Genomic DNA, 15,727 nt, shown 5'->3' with positions numbered 1-15,727 from the left:
TCTTATAATTGAGTTGCTTGTTTCTATTTTGGTTTTGTGGTGTTTTCATTTTGCTTTTCTTTTTTTTTTTTTTCCCCTACATTTTTTTTTCCAGCATCAGATAAACTGCTGCTGGCCTGGAGGGAAATGGAGCAGGCTGTGGAGCTCTGTGGGCGGGTAGGAGACTCGTTTTAGTTTCCCGTTCTCACCGAGCGGGGAGAGGCTTCCGACAACCTTTTCTCGCCCTCTCCTCGAACACCAGATCCATCTCGTATGTCCCGAATCAGGTGGTCCTCGCCAGGCTCTCTGACCCTAGCTGGGACTTGCTGGGAAGAGGCCAGGCCGGTGGGCAGTAAAGGGGGCCCCACGGTGGTGGATGCAGTTGCTGCACAGACCTGGTGCGCATTTGAACAAGGCACAGAACGGGAAGTGCCCTTACGGGAAGCCCAGGCCTCTTCCTATCAGAAAGGGCCTCAGATGAATGATCAACACCCCACCAGGCCAGGCGGTTTGCCTAGTTTTGTTGGGACACTAAATCCATAGGAAAGAAAAAGTGTAAGCATAATATTTTAGGACAGCATAAATTAAGTGCCACTGAAAAACGTTAATTGTGAGGGAAGGGAAGGAAGTATGGCTTAGTGACCCTCACGCAAATTGAAGACCGAAGCCCCCAAGGCCTTTTCTGGACTTTTTACCATTTTCTTCTGTGAACTTGGGTAGAGACCTTCACCTCTGTGTCTTAACATCAGTTTCTATAAATCGATACTAATATGTGTGTGCTTAAAAGTGGAGGTTATGTAGGTAGTACCTTCTCTGACAATATCTCCAACCCATCCTGGCACTCACATCCAGAATCTCTGAAAGAGAGGAGCCCAGGCCTCCTGACGTGAGATGGCTTTGGGGTAGACAGGGGCAGAGAAAGGAATGTACATTGGGCATCTTCTCCGTGCCAGGTACCGTGCCGGATACTTTACGTACTGTATCTTATCTCACTCCTAAAATGGTCCCATTAGAAGCCTATTTTATGGCGGAGGAAACTGCAGCTCAGGAGTTAGGCGCTTTCCCCATGGGTCGCACAGCTAGAAAGTGGTAGTCCCGAGATGCACACCCAGGCCTCTGACTGCAGAGTCTCTGTCCCTTCTAGCCAGTCAGGTGAGAGTCTTCGGTGAGTTTGGAAGGTGTTCCCCCCAAAGCTCGCATCTCAGAGCGCCCTTATTGCGTCAGTTGACATCAGCACAGCTTTTTCATCAGGAGAATGAGGTGAAGCACCTGGTGGAGCGGATGATGGCACTGCAGACTGACATCGTAGACCTGCAGAGGAGCCCCATGGGGCGGAAGCAGGGGGGCACACTGGACGACCTGTGAGTACCGACCGGGCGGCCGACCACACCCACAGACGCCCGGGCCAGACTTCCATACGTGTGCTGGGATCACATAAGGGCTCAAGTGTGGTATCGTAGAAGCTCTGTGAGACCATTCCATAGAGCGTGATCCCCTGGCGAAGCGTCTTGGCATGTTCCAGCTGAGTCCCAGAGATGAGCAAGGGCCAGTCGCCATCACTGTCGGCCTTCATTTCCGTATCTATCAAGTGCTGAGACTTGTCCGTCCTCACAGAGTTGTAAAGAGCAATTCAGGTGATTCAGATAGAGCAGGAGTTCATCAGCTATAAAGCCTGTGATGCAAGGAGCTTTAACCATGGCATCAGACGTCACTGTTCGCGCAGCCCGCCCGCACCCGGGTGTGGCTCAAAGAGCAGAAAGTAGAACAGAGGAGCCCAGCAGGTCTTAAGATTTCGAACTCGGAAACTGTTCATTTGAGTCTTTATCAGGAATCTGGCCTTGGCTCTGGGAGGTAATAAGGTGCCCAGGCAAAGCAGTCCCCCGCCTGAAGGAAAGCACAGATGGGAGGGAGACGTGAGCTGCCTCAAACTCATGGGAGTTCCCACGGGGCTGAGTGCTATCCTGCAGTCTCTACCAGGATTCGCAGGACCAGAAGCTCGAACATCAGAAACCTGATGATTCGTATTCTGTATTTTCTTGAGTTATTTAACCCTTTATTCTCCTTTAATTTTCAACTGAAAGTCACCTCTGAAATGTCAGCGGATTTCACTGTGTTGAGGTGGAAAAGGGATAGAAGTTTGTGTCTGCCCTTGGGCTTGGGTTTTCATGGGGGGCCCGTGTTCTCCAGGCTTAGGTCCAGTGATGGCGCTGGAATCACCATTCCAGAACCCACGTGGACAGAAAATTCCAAGGGACAGAGTGTAAACTCCTTTTCTTAGGAATTTTTCTCATTAGGGGCACCTGAGTGGCTCATTCAGTTAAGCATATGACTCTTGGTTTCAGTCTAGGTCATAATCTCACAGTTTGTGAGTTCGAGCCCCAAATCAGGCTCTGCACTGACAGCACAGAGCCTGCTTATGAGTCCCTCTCTCTCTCTCTCTCTCTCTCTCTTTCTGCCCCTCCTTTGCTTGCTCATTCTCTCTCAAAGTAAATAAAAATAAACTTAAAGAAAAAAAAAGATTCTCTCTCTTGGAGAGATGGGTGAGTTTTGATAATGAATGCCACCATTTCCTCGTCTTCGGTGTCACCTATAGCATCACCAGGGTTAGTAATTTCCTCCAGTCAAGATGTAGTGCTGGTCTTGCCTCTAAGTCAGTGATTCTACGGGCAGGAATTGACTAACCAGTGTTCCACACGTGCTTATTTGACCTCAGCATCTTGACAGAATTTCCCCTTTGTGTATTTCAGAGAAGAGCAAGCGAGGGAGCTTTACAGGAGACTTCGGGAGAAACCCAGAGGTAAGTGGGGCATTCTGGCTGCCTCACGGTTCTCATTCTGTTGTGTGTGGCGTTGGCACTCGCTGCCAGCCTCTGGAGGAACTGTGTGCCTCCTTTCCTCTTTCTAGACCAGCGAACTGATGGTGACAGTCTTGAAATGGTCCGGCTGCTCCTTCAGGCCATCCAAGGCTTTGAGAAGAAAGTGCGAGTGATTTATACGCAGCTCAGGTATCTGCCCCAGCTTCCCTACTTCGGGGTGGAATTCAGGAAGCGGTGAGGCCCCGTGTGAGGCCATTTCCTCACGGCCCTCTGACTTGCTTACCCTGAAGGCGATTTATCTATGGCTGCTGTTGGATACATAATTCCGGGGATTATGTTCTCCTGTTTTCTCTACCCCCAATCCCACTGGAGTTTGTCACATTTATTCTTTACAGTAAAACGGTGCTTTGCAAGCAGAAGGCTCTGGAATTGTTGCCCAAGGTGGAAGAGGTGGTGAGTTTAATGAACGAAGACGAGAAGACTGTCGTCCGGCTTCAGGAGAAGCGACAGAAGGAGCTCTGGAATCTCCTGAAGATCGCCTGTGTGAGTGAGCCCCCCACGGCCGGGCTCCCAGCCCCCGGCCCGCCAGCCTCCTGGGCCTTTCCACCTCCAGGCTGCTGTCACCACCTTGGTGTTTAAGAGCGAAGAACAGAATGGGAAGATAGTTGCTTATGGCGGAGGCAGGGTGCAAGGATGGTGTTTTTAAGATCATGGACTGGAGCATATTTGTAGGTCAGGCAGGAGACGGTGCGCTGGGACAGTCACAGTGTCAGAGAGGTAGGAGGCAGTTGAGTGTCCCAGTCCCGAGAGGAGTGGGGTATCAGCTTCACGGGCATGCATGGAAGGATCGGCCTTGGGAAGGGATGAGTAATGTTTCCTCCTGTAAGAAAGGGAGAAAGTTAAAAAAGGAGAGATGACAAGGAGAGAAGCTTCAGGAAGGAGAGGGAAGTTGAGGTATTTCCAGTGACGCCTGATAATGCCGTCTGCATTCACATGACATTTGCTGAGTGCTGACCATGTGCCCAGGAGTGAGATGAAAACCGGAGGTAAAGGAGGAAAGAAGCGTGTTACCCGGCCCATGAGCTGAGAATCTGGTGAAGGGCACACGCAGGGAAGTGAATTCAGATTCGGGACCGGAAGTGCTCATCAGCAGCCGTAGTGCTGTGAGCATGAGCCATAGCCTGAATGCAAAGGAGGAACGTTAGCTTCAGTCTTGGAGGTGTGGGAACCTCAGGGAACGTTCACAAGGAAGTGTTGTTTCAACAGAAGAGTGAGTAGGAGGTATGCAGGTGGGTAGGCGGAGATGACATTCCAGGATGCAGACATCGCTCTGTCAGAGGCACGGAGGCCTGAAGGAGTAGGTGTGTTCCGGGTGCTACACGCAGAGTGGCGTGGTGTGGGGGGGAAGGGCTGTTGTTTGGAATGAAATTGCAGAGGCAGGCGAACCGGCTTATGCAGGCCACACTTTATTTCGAAGGCAGAGAGCACACTACGGAATTTGTTTTTCTCTCTCGTGTCAAAGGAAGTTAAGTATGGGAATGGTATGGTCACATTTGGGTTTTAGGGAAATCCCTCACGGCAGCTGGGGAACGGATCTGCGACTTTGGCGGACCTCGGCACGGAGCGGGGGCGCCGCTCCAGGGGCTGGAGTTGCAGAGCCCCGGGGGTGCACAGGACGAGACAGTGGAAGGGCTGCTCTCCCGCAGGCCCAGGCTGAGCGGAGGAGGTGGGTGTGGGGTCCCTCCACGAGTGACCATGAGCAGGGCAAAACTGGGGACTTGACTGACTGGTCGCAGCCGGACCTTGACTGTCAGCTGGAAGGAAGGATGTGGAACCAGGATGGGTCCCGTGGCTCGTGAGGCTGAGCGGGATTGAAGACCCGTGGGCCACGGGGAGGGCGGGCGCTGGGTCTGTGAAAAGACATGAGGCCAACAGATGAGAGTTCGGCTGGAAACTTGGGGTGGGGTGAAACCCGAGGTGCTGGGAAGGTTGGCATAGGTCATCTGCGGGCTGCAGGTGTGAGGAGGTGCGAGCAGCTGGAGCAGGAGCCACTGGCTTAACATCTTGACTGAGGCGGAGCGGCTGCAGCAGCTGGGAGGTCAGGACGTCTTGGTTTTCTTCTCAGCTGTCCCACAGATGGTGCGATTGACAGAAGGCCACTTAGAACCTTCTGAGATGTCTCAGTCTTCTATTTGAGGCTGCAAAGACATCTCCTTAATTTCCTTATAAGAGTTTGTGAAGCAATCAAACTAATGAATGAAGCTTACAAAGATAGGTATTCCAATCTCCCTGTACTTACAATCTTCTATCAAAAAATAGACCTCTAGGGGCGCCTGGGTGGCTCAGTCAGTTAAGCATTGGACTTCAGCTCAGGTCATGATCTCACGGTTCGTGAGTTCAAGCCCCACATCAGGCAGCTCAGAGCCTGGAGCCTGCTTTGGATTCTGTGCCTCCCTCTCTCTGCCCCTCGCACACTCTCTCTCTCCCTCTCTCTCTCTCTCAAAAGTAAATAGACATTTTAAAACATTAAAAAAAAATTACACCTATAGATGCGGAAAGATTTTCTAAGCCTAAATGCAGACTGTGGCCATGAGCAGGGATGTTGACTAAAACTTTGTAGGGACAGCTAGTGTCTCGTGACCCATTGTTTCAGGAGAAAATACCACGGTGTGAATGCAAAATTGGAATCATCCCTCTGCTCCAAAATTCTGTTGACTCTCTTTTGGCTTTGTCCTTTAGAGCAAAGTTCGTGGTCCTGTGAGTGGGAGCCCGGATAGCATGAATGCTGCTCGCCTCAGTCACTCCGGTCAGCTGATGCCTCAGCCCTCCACTGCCCCTAACAGCTTACCCGAGTCCATCAAGAAAAGGTAGGTCACTGTAAGGTGCCGGTGTGATGGCCTGGGTGCACCGGGAGGTCATGGGAGTGGATGGCCATGTTTATCATTGATAGAGCATTTTATCTGTCTAGTGACTTTGGGCGTGTGTTTCTTTGTGTTTGTTAAAATGCTAGGCAGGTGTGATACTTTGCTCTCTAGGTCCTTGCAACTTGTTAACTAAGTAGTTGCCTTGTCTAAGGATTGGATTACTGATTGCTTAATGAGGACACTGAAGGTGCTGGTCAGTCACGTGCTATTACATAGTCCCGTCAGCCATCATCTGTTGTTCAGAACCAGACTTCCCACAGGGGGTGCCCTGTTGGCCACGCCTCAGTCATCTTGCCTCCTCCCTCTCACCTCCCACCGCTCTGAGTTACCATATTAGGGTTTTCCTCTCACTGCCTCACCTCATCCCCCTCTTCTCCCTTGCTTTCCCCTCCTGTCACCTAGGCCACTGCCACAGAGGTGGTGAACAGCATTTCAGCCCTTCCTGCAAGGCCTTTGGCCTCCCTGCTTCCCATCCGGTCCTGCTTCAGGCCCACCCTAGTCAAATTAGTCTTCACAGAAAACCATTCGATCAAGTTATTTTTTGTCCAGTAGCTAGTTGTGGCCTCCCCCTCCCTCAGAGGATTCAACCTGAGACTTTTCAGACAGCTGCAGCCACGTCTGAGCCACTGTCCAGGCAAATCCCCCGTCCCCACACAGACTCCCTGCCCTGGCCCAGCGCTTCTCAAAGTCTGAGCCAGACCGGCATCAGTGGCATCAGGGCGCTTGTTAGGAACGCAGATGCTGAATCAGCCGCTCGGCGGCGGGGCTCAGCAGTCAGCCTTCCAGAAGCCTTGGCTGGTTTCTGATGCGCTCTGAAGTTCCAGAACCTCCGCGTGCCGGTCGATGTCCTGACCTGGGAGGTCCTTCCACCCGCAGGACACATCTGCCTCCCTCTCCTCCAGTGCCCTGGCCGCTCGCACACACAGCTCTCTGCTTGGACTGCCTGTAGGTGTTTTTGTTCCCAGTTCAGTCCCATGCAGCTTCTTCAGCATCTCCTATGTGTCGGGTCTCCGGCCCCGGCGATGGATAAAATCCTTTGTGCCGGCAAGTCTGTAGACCTAGAAAATAGACTAATGATTGCCTAGGGCAGGTGGGAGTTTGGGTGGGAAGTGACTGACAATGGGCACAAGGTTTCTTTTCGCATGATAAAAATGTTCTAAAACTAGATTATGGTCAAGATCGTGTAACTCTGTAAATATACTAAAACTGTCGAATTATATACACTTTAAATGGGTGAACTTTATGGTATCTAAATTATATCTCAATTATATATATATTTTACAAAACCAGTTAGTTTTATTCCGTGCACAGGAAATAGGGAGGTCAAATAAGACAATACTATTCTACAAGGATTACACAGATATTATCAGTATAAACAAGTATGTCAGAAAATTAGGAGGCAAGAATGTGGAGACTTGCAGATTCATCACTTCATTCTCATTGTCTCTTTCCCCACCCCCTCTCTCTCACACACAAACACTTACTGTATTTTTGTATCCCCAAAATGGTAATCGTAAATGACTTTTTGAAAAGCTTTCTGTAATGTACATGATAAGAACCTCCTACTGAAAATAAAAGGTCTTTTCATTAATGAAAATTATCAGGAAAACAATTCAGGAGTATACATACTTGACTATTACACAGACATTTAATACCCTATTAATTGATATATTTACTTAATGAAAAAGAGAAAAGACAGCCTTGGGGGATAAAAGGAGAGGGTGGCAGTTAATAAAATGCCTTATGGGAAATTCATGAATCACAGGAAGTACAGTGCTCTCCTCGGCACTTAATATACATCAGATCCCATCCTGAATACGGCTTTCACTCCTGGCTCCCACACGCCAAAAGGCAATACTCTACTACAGAAGAACCAAAGAAAGGCGGCCAAAGAAAAGTTGTTTTAAAAATCCTGTTCTGGAACGCCTGGGTGGCTCAGTCAGTTAAGTGTCTGACTTTGGCTCAGGTCACAATCTCACAGTTTGTGGGTTCGAGCCCCACGTCAGGTTCTCTCAACAGATCCTCTGTCCCCCTCTCTCTGCCCCTCCTCCATTCATTTCTCTCTCTCTCTCTCTCTCTCTCTCTGTCTCAAAATAAGCTTTAGAAACAAAACAAAATAAAAATCCTGTTCCTGTGCTTGGGGGAACTCGTAGACTATACTGTTGTGGTCCTTAATCGTACGTGACCTTAGATTCTTAATTCTCTCCCCAACCTACTGTGAGCTTGAGGATAGAAACCAGGCCCAGTGCCTCTTACGTTGTCCTTTGGGGCTAGCCCTGAGCCTCCAACCTAGTTAGTAGCTCGTGGAAGAGGCTGAGCAGAAAGGTGGCCTGTGTTCCTTCCATCAGAGTGTCATACTTTGCAAGGTGAGTGGAGGTCCAGGGCCCTGTCTTCCTGGATTTGCCGTGTTCCCTCCGATGGTTCCTCAAAGCTCTGGAAGAGTCATCCCGGGAGCACAGGTTGTCTGTCCATGTCCTAGAGCTGAGGTTAAAATAGGACAGTGGCTTATTATACTCTTCCCTTTCTCCCTACGGCCATTCATGACAGGTACATTTCTTACCCTGGAAAAGAGAGAGCAGATTAAAAGAAATCGGTTCCCAGAACTTGCTTTTTCACAGATCTCAAGGAACTATAGAAATGGTGAAATTACTTGGTCTGTGTATTTCTTTTCTATTTCAGAAACTGGAAAACAGGTGATTTGTGAGATATCTTTAGATTTTGGCAATTTGGAGAGAATTCAGTTCAGTTGTCTGAATTTACTCCTAACTTTTCTGTTAAAAAGAGATCTGCTCACTCTTTCACACTGTGAACGGTAACGCTTATGGCTGAGGGTGGGCTTCTGAAAAGTGCTTAACTGTGAATGAGATTACTGGTCAATGACACGGTGCTTTACGACACTCAGCATCAAAATGATTGTAATTTCATTTTTAAAACCTTGTCAAAATCTCTGTAGCATCGTCTCTGAAAATTCACGTTGGCCATCTTCTAATAATTTGCTCGTTTTCCTTAGTGAAGAGCTGGTGGCTGAAGCGCACAGCCTCTGCACCCAGCTAGAAAATGCGATGCAAGACACCATCAAAGAACAGGACCAGAGCTTAAGGGTAATGGCCCACGTGAATCCCACCTATTCCATGTCCTTTCTCTCCATGGCAAACCAGAGAAAGAAAATGCAAAGGCAATCCAGCGTCTCCTCCATCTCCATATATGCTTATGCTTTTCTAACACAGATTTGTTATTCATAGTGATGCTAACACTTATTGAATGGGTACAAGTCCTCTACGGGCACTATTTCATTCAGTCCTCGTAACACTTAATTTTGATAAGGGAGGGGACGTCATTCTGAGAAGGTCTCCCTCTCCCTGCGGTTTCTGTAACTCTGCTGACTGTCTGTGTGTATGGAGTGCTGTGCCAGACTGGGGCTAAAACATGGACCAGTCACAGCCCCGCCTCTCAGGAGCTCAGAGCTTAGCAGTCAGCACTACTAGTTATAGGGAAGCTAACCTGACGAAAACTAGTCAAGATACAGGTACATTTTACGGCAAAGCCTCTGAGCCATTCCTCAGATTTTAAAGGGCCCTTTCCTGCCAATACAGTGACCCTCTAGCCTCTCCCTAACTTCTCAGTTTCCCGAAGAATCCGAGGGGATGTCGCTAACTAATTGTAATCACTTCTTATTTATCCAAGTGTCCGTCTCTGGTTTGGGGCTTTCTCTATCTTTTATTCCTCCTCCTGACAGCATGTGTTTTGCACTTCTACCAGAGGAAAAGGAAGTCTTATCAGGCCATTTCATCAGGTAGGCTTGGAAACTGCGAGCTGAGGTTAGCTCTTGGTACCACCTGCCCACAGTGAGAAGTGCCGTGAGCCTCAGCTGGTACTAAAACTGCCTGTCTAGTTTCCATAGTCACGGAATCTGGGGGGCTTCAAGCTAGGCCGAAGGAAAGTTCCCATACGGCTGTGGAAGTGTAGCTTTAGCTTGAGAGTACCTTGCAGTAACAAGACTGTGACTAACGAGAGGACTTAAATTTCCTTCTAAATCGTGCTGGTCGCCTCCTGAGGAAGACAAGCAGTCCAAGGTTATTGGTGGCCACTGTATTTTTAACATGCCTGTTGACTTTCAGTCTCTAGACTGGAGCTGGTTACAGACGGAAGAAGAAGAGCAGAATAGCCTGGAACAGGCCTCCTGACTGCGTGGGTGGCCTTGACCACCCGATGGGGCTGCCCGCCCCAAGGCCCTCGCACGGTGGCTCCTGCCGTCACGATGTCCCAGCAGTCTTCGGCACCCAGACAGAGATCTTCTCGCTTCCCCAGGAGCTGTGACATTCACCGCGGGCCAGGGCTAGGGTCCTCCGCGGGCGCTGCCAGCAACTTGTCTGCACACTGGGAGTCCTGCGTCGCAGAGGCTCAGCAAACACCGCTGCCAGGCACGAGCCCTGCAGCTGCCTCCTCTGGTCTGAAAAAAGTTCTTAAAGTACTTTCCCCACAGACCACTGGACAATTGCCTAACGTGCCTCTTCCGGGACAAACTGTGGAGGACGCTTGGGGTCTGCCTGCCCTCTCCTGAGCCCTCCTGATCTCCAGAGGCCCTGATCTGCCTGTCCCCACAGCTGATGTTTCGTCTGGATTTGGAACTAAACAGACTTTTAAATCGTAGACTTGGCCTGGCCCCAATCCCCATCCTGTCTCTTCCTCTTTTCATTTCACTGCTGCTAAAGTTTCCCTTTTACCCACTACTTAGGTGACTGTGCCCCCTCGGCCAGGTCAGCCAGGTCGTAGGTGAATGCCGGCTCTCCCCACCCGCAGCCCTTAAAGCCACAGAGTGACTTGCTAGCGCCGGCTCAGGGAGCAGTTTCCTTCCTTCGGGTCCGGAGGCTATCCGGGAGCGCGTTATCCTGCGGAAGAAGGGAAGAAGAAAAGACGGCTGTGCCCACCCCATCTCTGCTCAGACACATCTGTGTGCGGTGGTGGTGGGCCAGGGGAGCACCTGCTTCTCGGATCATCTAGCAGTATTATTAAATTGACTTATTTAAAAAATAGCTTCTATGTTTTGTAACATGACTCGAACATTTCTACCGGGTTCCACAACCCATTTTTGGCAATATTTATGGTCAGGACTTCGGAACTGAAAAACTGGCTTCACGGAAAATGTTATAAAATAGAACCGTGCCTGGATCAGATGGTGTCCTAGCACCATCACTGCTTCCGTGGCGTTTCACAGAAGTTCTTTATGTGAAAGCAGGAAAACAAAATGTGTTTGGATGATCACCAATAGGCGAGTGTGGTCAGAGAAGAAAGTTGGAATTGGAGGGTTTTACAAACTAGCTTCCATGGAAACGGTACAAAGGGTTTCATGGTCAAGTAAGTTTAGGAAATGCCTCACGCTTTAATTGCCTCTGGGAGATTCACATTGTACACTGGCGTAGTAAAGTTTCTGAGAGTCCTTTAATAATAAACTGGCTTAACTGTGTAAGTCTATTGACCAAATGCCTTTGACAGATCTCCCGCCCCCGCCCCCCTGCCCCGTGTGAGTGTAACATTTGATGCAGCATGATTTTGGAAACACTGGTGAGGAGCCTAGTGGGAAGTGAGACCAGAAAGGGAGGCCGCAACGGAGCCAGACTGGGGAGGCAAGGAATGCGAGACTAAGGGTTACGGGCTTATTTTATAGGCACTGAAGAATTTTAGCAAGCAGATAACATCACCAAAGCAACGGTTTAAAAAGGCTAACATAGGGGCGCCTGGGTCGCTCTGTGGGCTAAGCGACTCTTGGTTTTGGCTCAGGTCATGATCTCATTGGTTTGTGAGTTCGAGCCGAACATCGGGCTCCGTGCTGACAGTGCGGAGCCTGCTTGGGGTTCTCTCTTTCCCTCTCTGTCACCCCCCCACACACACACACACAAATAAATAAACTTTAAAACTTTTTTTAAAATATTAAATAAAAAGACTAACTGGAATATGCTAATTGATTAAAAAAGTGAAAACCATGTAGGTAGGACTTGCACTTCCAAAATGATATGGTAGATGTACGTTCCCCTATTCCTCCCTTTAAGTATAGCTGAAACCTGTCAACCTTATATACAAGCAAATAGAGGAAGACTCTGAAAGGTAGAAGGCGGCAGACCAGCTAGGGATCTTGGACCTGAGGAAGGACATGGTGGGGAGCCCCCTTGGCTTTGCTTTCGCCTCATCTGTCCCCAAGTGGGTGCTGGAGAAGCCACCCAGCGGGCACAACTGAAGAACCTGGCTCCCTCTAGTGGTCTGAGATGCCCAGAGCAGCTGTTACAGAGGACCACAGAACCAGAAGTCTGTGCTCTCCCAGTTCTGGAGGCCGGAAGTCTGGAAGCAAGATGCTGACAGGACAGCGCTTCCTCCAGGGGCTCCAGGGAGATTCTGTTACTTGTTTCCCCCAGCTTCTAGGGAGTCCAGGGGGTCCTCGACTTGTGGCTGCATTTCTGCCTCCACGGTCGCATTGCCCCTTCATCTTCTGTCAACTCTCTCCTGTGTGCCTCTTATTAGAGTCCCTGTGATTGAGTTTAGGGCTGATCGGCATAATCCAGGATAAGCTCTTCTCAAGACCCTTCATTTAATCACGTGTTTTGCCACGTAAGGGGTTTTGGGTGCGGACACTTCTTCTAGCAGAGGGGCACCACTTGACCCACTGAAGTCTACCTAGCCCCTCGAAATTCATGCTCAGCCCACACGTAAAAGACATTTACCCCATCCTAACATTCCCCAAAGTCTCAACCCATTACAGAACCAAGTCCACAACCACAACCTAAATGTCATCAGCCCAGAAGTCCTGAATTTCATCATCTTCGTCACTTTTGAGACTTGGCCTCATCCATCCTGGCTCAAAAGTCCTCTATCTGTGGACCTGTGAAACTAGAAAACAAGGTACCTGCTTCCAAAATACAATGGTGAGATACACATGTAATAGACATTCCCATTCCAAAAGGAAGATGTTGAAAGGAATAAAGGAGTTATCAGTCTCAAGCTAGCTTGAAATCCAGTTGGCAAATTCCATTAGGTTTCAAGTCTTGAGAATAATTCTCCGTCGCTTGAGGCTCCACCCACTGGGCCCAAGCCAGCTCCATAGGCCTCTTGAGTCCGTGCCCACAATGACTCATGGGCCTCTGCTTCTGTTCCCATTCCTCCAGCCTCTGTTTGTATCCATGGCCCTGCTCTCTGAATCATTCTTTTTCTTGAAGGCTAGCACATGTTTACAACTGAGTGACTCTATCAACCGTTCCCTGCCTGCAGAGTTTGGGAAGTCCAACAGGCATCCCTTTTCATCCTCTCTCTGGCCCCTCCCATCCGAGCTGGTTTCTGTGATAGTTTCAGAACTTTTGTGGGTCTCCTATGTGTGTCCTGAGAGTCCATGCCGTTAGACAACCCCATCTCTAGCCCTGGCTTCTGGGGCGATGATTGGGTGGGTCTGTGAGTCACACACATAATCTCTTCAACAAAAGTTTGTNCTTTGCAATCTGAATAGGCTGAGGGCCTTGCAAATCATCCAGTGCTGGTCCTTTTTTTTTTTTTCCTTACAGTCCTTTCTTCAATTTATTTCCTTCCTTTTGCGTGTTACTATGAGCAACAAGGAGAAATCAGGTTACACCCTCACGTTACGTGCTTTGATTGGAAATCTCTGCAGCTAAACATCCAGGTTCATTGCCTAGAAGTTTCGCTTTCCACATAATGGCAGAACACAGTTCAGTCAAGTAACATTCCTATTTCTACCAACATTCTGTCAATGATGTATGTGTTCAGTAAGATGATACAAGATTTTTCTACCATGCTTTTCACCTTCTGAGCCCTCATCAATGTCTTTAATGCCTGTTTTTATTACCAGGAGTCTAAGGTAACCCGAGCTGTTTCTATCATACACCTCAGAATTCTTCTAGTCTCCATCCATTATCTAATTCCAAAGCCACTTCCACGTACTTAGGTATTTGTTATAGCAGCGTTCTACTTCCACAAACTGGGTGGCTTAAAACAGCAAAAATGTGTTCTCTCACAGTTCTAGAAGTTCTAGAGGCCAGAAGTTAGAAATCAAGATGCTGGTATGGCTACACTCCCTTCAAATTTCTAGGGGAGATATGTTCGTTTCCTCTTCCAGCTTCTGATGGCTCTAGGTGATCTTTGGTATATCAGTACATCTGACCAGTTTGTGCATATGTGGTTACGTTGCCTCCTTTTCCATTTGTCAAATCTCTCCTGTCTTTATAAGGACACTTGTTAGATTTAGGACCCATCCCAAAACTTTGGGATAGCTCCTCTTCTCAAAATCCTTAATCACATATTTTGCCATATAAGGTAATGCTTACAGGTTCTGGGAATTAGGACATGACCATACTTTTTTTGGGGGGGGGGTGTCACTGCTCAATCCATCACACTAGCCAAAGAGCTAGGACAGAGGCAGCCTAGGAATACAGAAAATTTTTAAACAATAACCACTCAATTCCAGTTAGCACTGCAAAATAAAATGTTCTCACCCCAGCTAGAAAGACCCAATAGGAAGCTTAAACTTCTAGGTACATCAGGCTAAAATGAAGTACCACTGGAGTGATGTCAGACAACACCAAGTGAGGAACTGGGACTTGCACTGATGCTGAGCAGTAACAACATCTCCCCCCACCCCCGCCAACCCCCATGCTCCACTGGATTAAGTGGAGACCACATGGGGAACAGTAAGGAGGCACCTCACCCCTTCCAACCAAGCTGGTGTTGGTGGAGTAATGAAGATCCCTTCCCACTTGGGTGTCAACAGAAGCCAAGTGGGAGGCCTGGGCTTCCACTCGCCCTTGGTAGAAATGAGACAGCACTCTGCCTTCCCCATTGGAATAATGTCACAGGAGACCTGCTAACACAGAAGAAGTAAGTAAAATCCAGAGTCTCATCACCTAATACTCAGATGTCCAGATTTCAATCTATAATCACTCATCATACCAAGAATCAGGAAACCTCAACTGAGAAAAGACACTGAAGTGGCAAAAATTTAGAATCATCTAAGAGGATTTTAAAGCAGCCACCATTTTTAAAAAGCCTCAAATAATTATGAACTTGCTTGAAACAAATGAAAAAAGACAAAGTCTCAGCAAAGAAACAAAAGATGCGAGAACGAAGTGAAATTTTTAGAACTGAAAAATACAATAACTGAAGTAAAACTGTCAATGGATAGGGTCAACAGCAGAAGGCAGAGAAATAAACCAGTGAGCCTGAAGATGGAAGAGAAACTTCTCAACCGAAGCAACAGAGAGAAAACAAATTGGAAAACATAACAACAGAGCCTCAAACGCCTGTGGGACTATAACAAAAGAGCTAATATTCTCATCATTCAAATCCCATGAGGAGAGAAGAAAGAAGGTGTGGTTGAAAAGTATTCAAAGTAGTAGCTGTAACTTACCTGAATTTGGCAAAAAACAAAAATAAAATAAAACACCCTGTATATTCAACAAGCGGAGCAAACCCCAAACAAGATGAACTCACACAAAGAAAGAAACCCACACAAACACATATAGTCAAGCCTCTAAAAACTAAAGACAAAGAAAAAAATGTGTAAACCTCCAAGACATATATTTTACTTTTGGGGGAATAAGGTGGTAGAAATGATTTGAATGACAGTTATCAGAAACAAAGGAAGCCAGAAGAAATGACACAATATTTTTCAACTGCTGAAAGACAAGAACTGTCAACCCCAATTCCAGCTAAAATATACTAGAAGCACATTCAAAAATGTCATATGAATGAAGGGGAAGTTATGAAATTCTCAAAGAAAACTAAGAGAATTTGTAGCCAATAGACATGCCCTAAAAGAATGGCTAAATGAAGTTCTTTAAATAGAAAGAAAGTGGTAAAAGAAGGATTCTTGGAACTTCAGGAAAGAAGGAAGAGAGGTGCCTGCGTAGCTCACAGTCAGTTGAGCATCCAACTCTTGATTTCAGCTCAGGTCATGAGCTCATGGTTCATGAGTTTAAGCCCTGCATCGGGCTCTATGCTGACGGTGTGGAGTCTG

General features: G+C 48.0%; 1 protein-coding gene across 1 annotated transcript in view; it reads left to right on the top strand.

Annotated features, from left to right (window-relative positions):
- Nucleotides 1-11,185, top strand: part of IKBKB (inhibitor of nuclear factor kappa B kinase subunit beta) — a 74,855-nt gene extending 63,670 nt beyond the window's left edge. Inside the window, exons 16-23 of the mRNA XM_077773112.1 lie at nt 95-156; nt 1,231-1,340; nt 2,727-2,776; nt 2,884-2,983; nt 3,190-3,337; nt 5,534-5,661; nt 8,729-8,819; nt 9,837-11,185. Coding sequence (XP_077629238.1) covers nt 95-156; nt 1,231-1,340; nt 2,727-2,776; nt 2,884-2,983; nt 3,190-3,337; nt 5,534-5,661; nt 8,729-8,819; nt 9,837-9,902 — 755 coding nt within the window. The 3' untranslated portion in view covers nt 9,903-11,185. The remainder of the gene's footprint in view (nt 1-94; nt 157-1,230; nt 1,341-2,726; nt 2,777-2,883; nt 2,984-3,189; nt 3,338-5,533; nt 5,662-8,728; nt 8,820-9,836) is intronic.
- Nucleotides 11,186-15,727: the final 4,542 nt, after the last annotated feature.

Source organism: Crocuta crocuta, unplaced genomic scaffold, assembly GCF_008692635.1.
Source record: "Crocuta crocuta isolate KB4526 unplaced genomic scaffold, BGI_CrCroc_1.0 scaffold177, whole genome shotgun sequence".
NCBI lineage: Eukaryota > Metazoa > Chordata > Mammalia > Carnivora > Hyaenidae > Crocuta > Crocuta crocuta.
The sequence above is the reverse complement of the archived record's forward strand: the minus strand, read 5'-3'. Positions and strand labels throughout refer to the sequence as shown.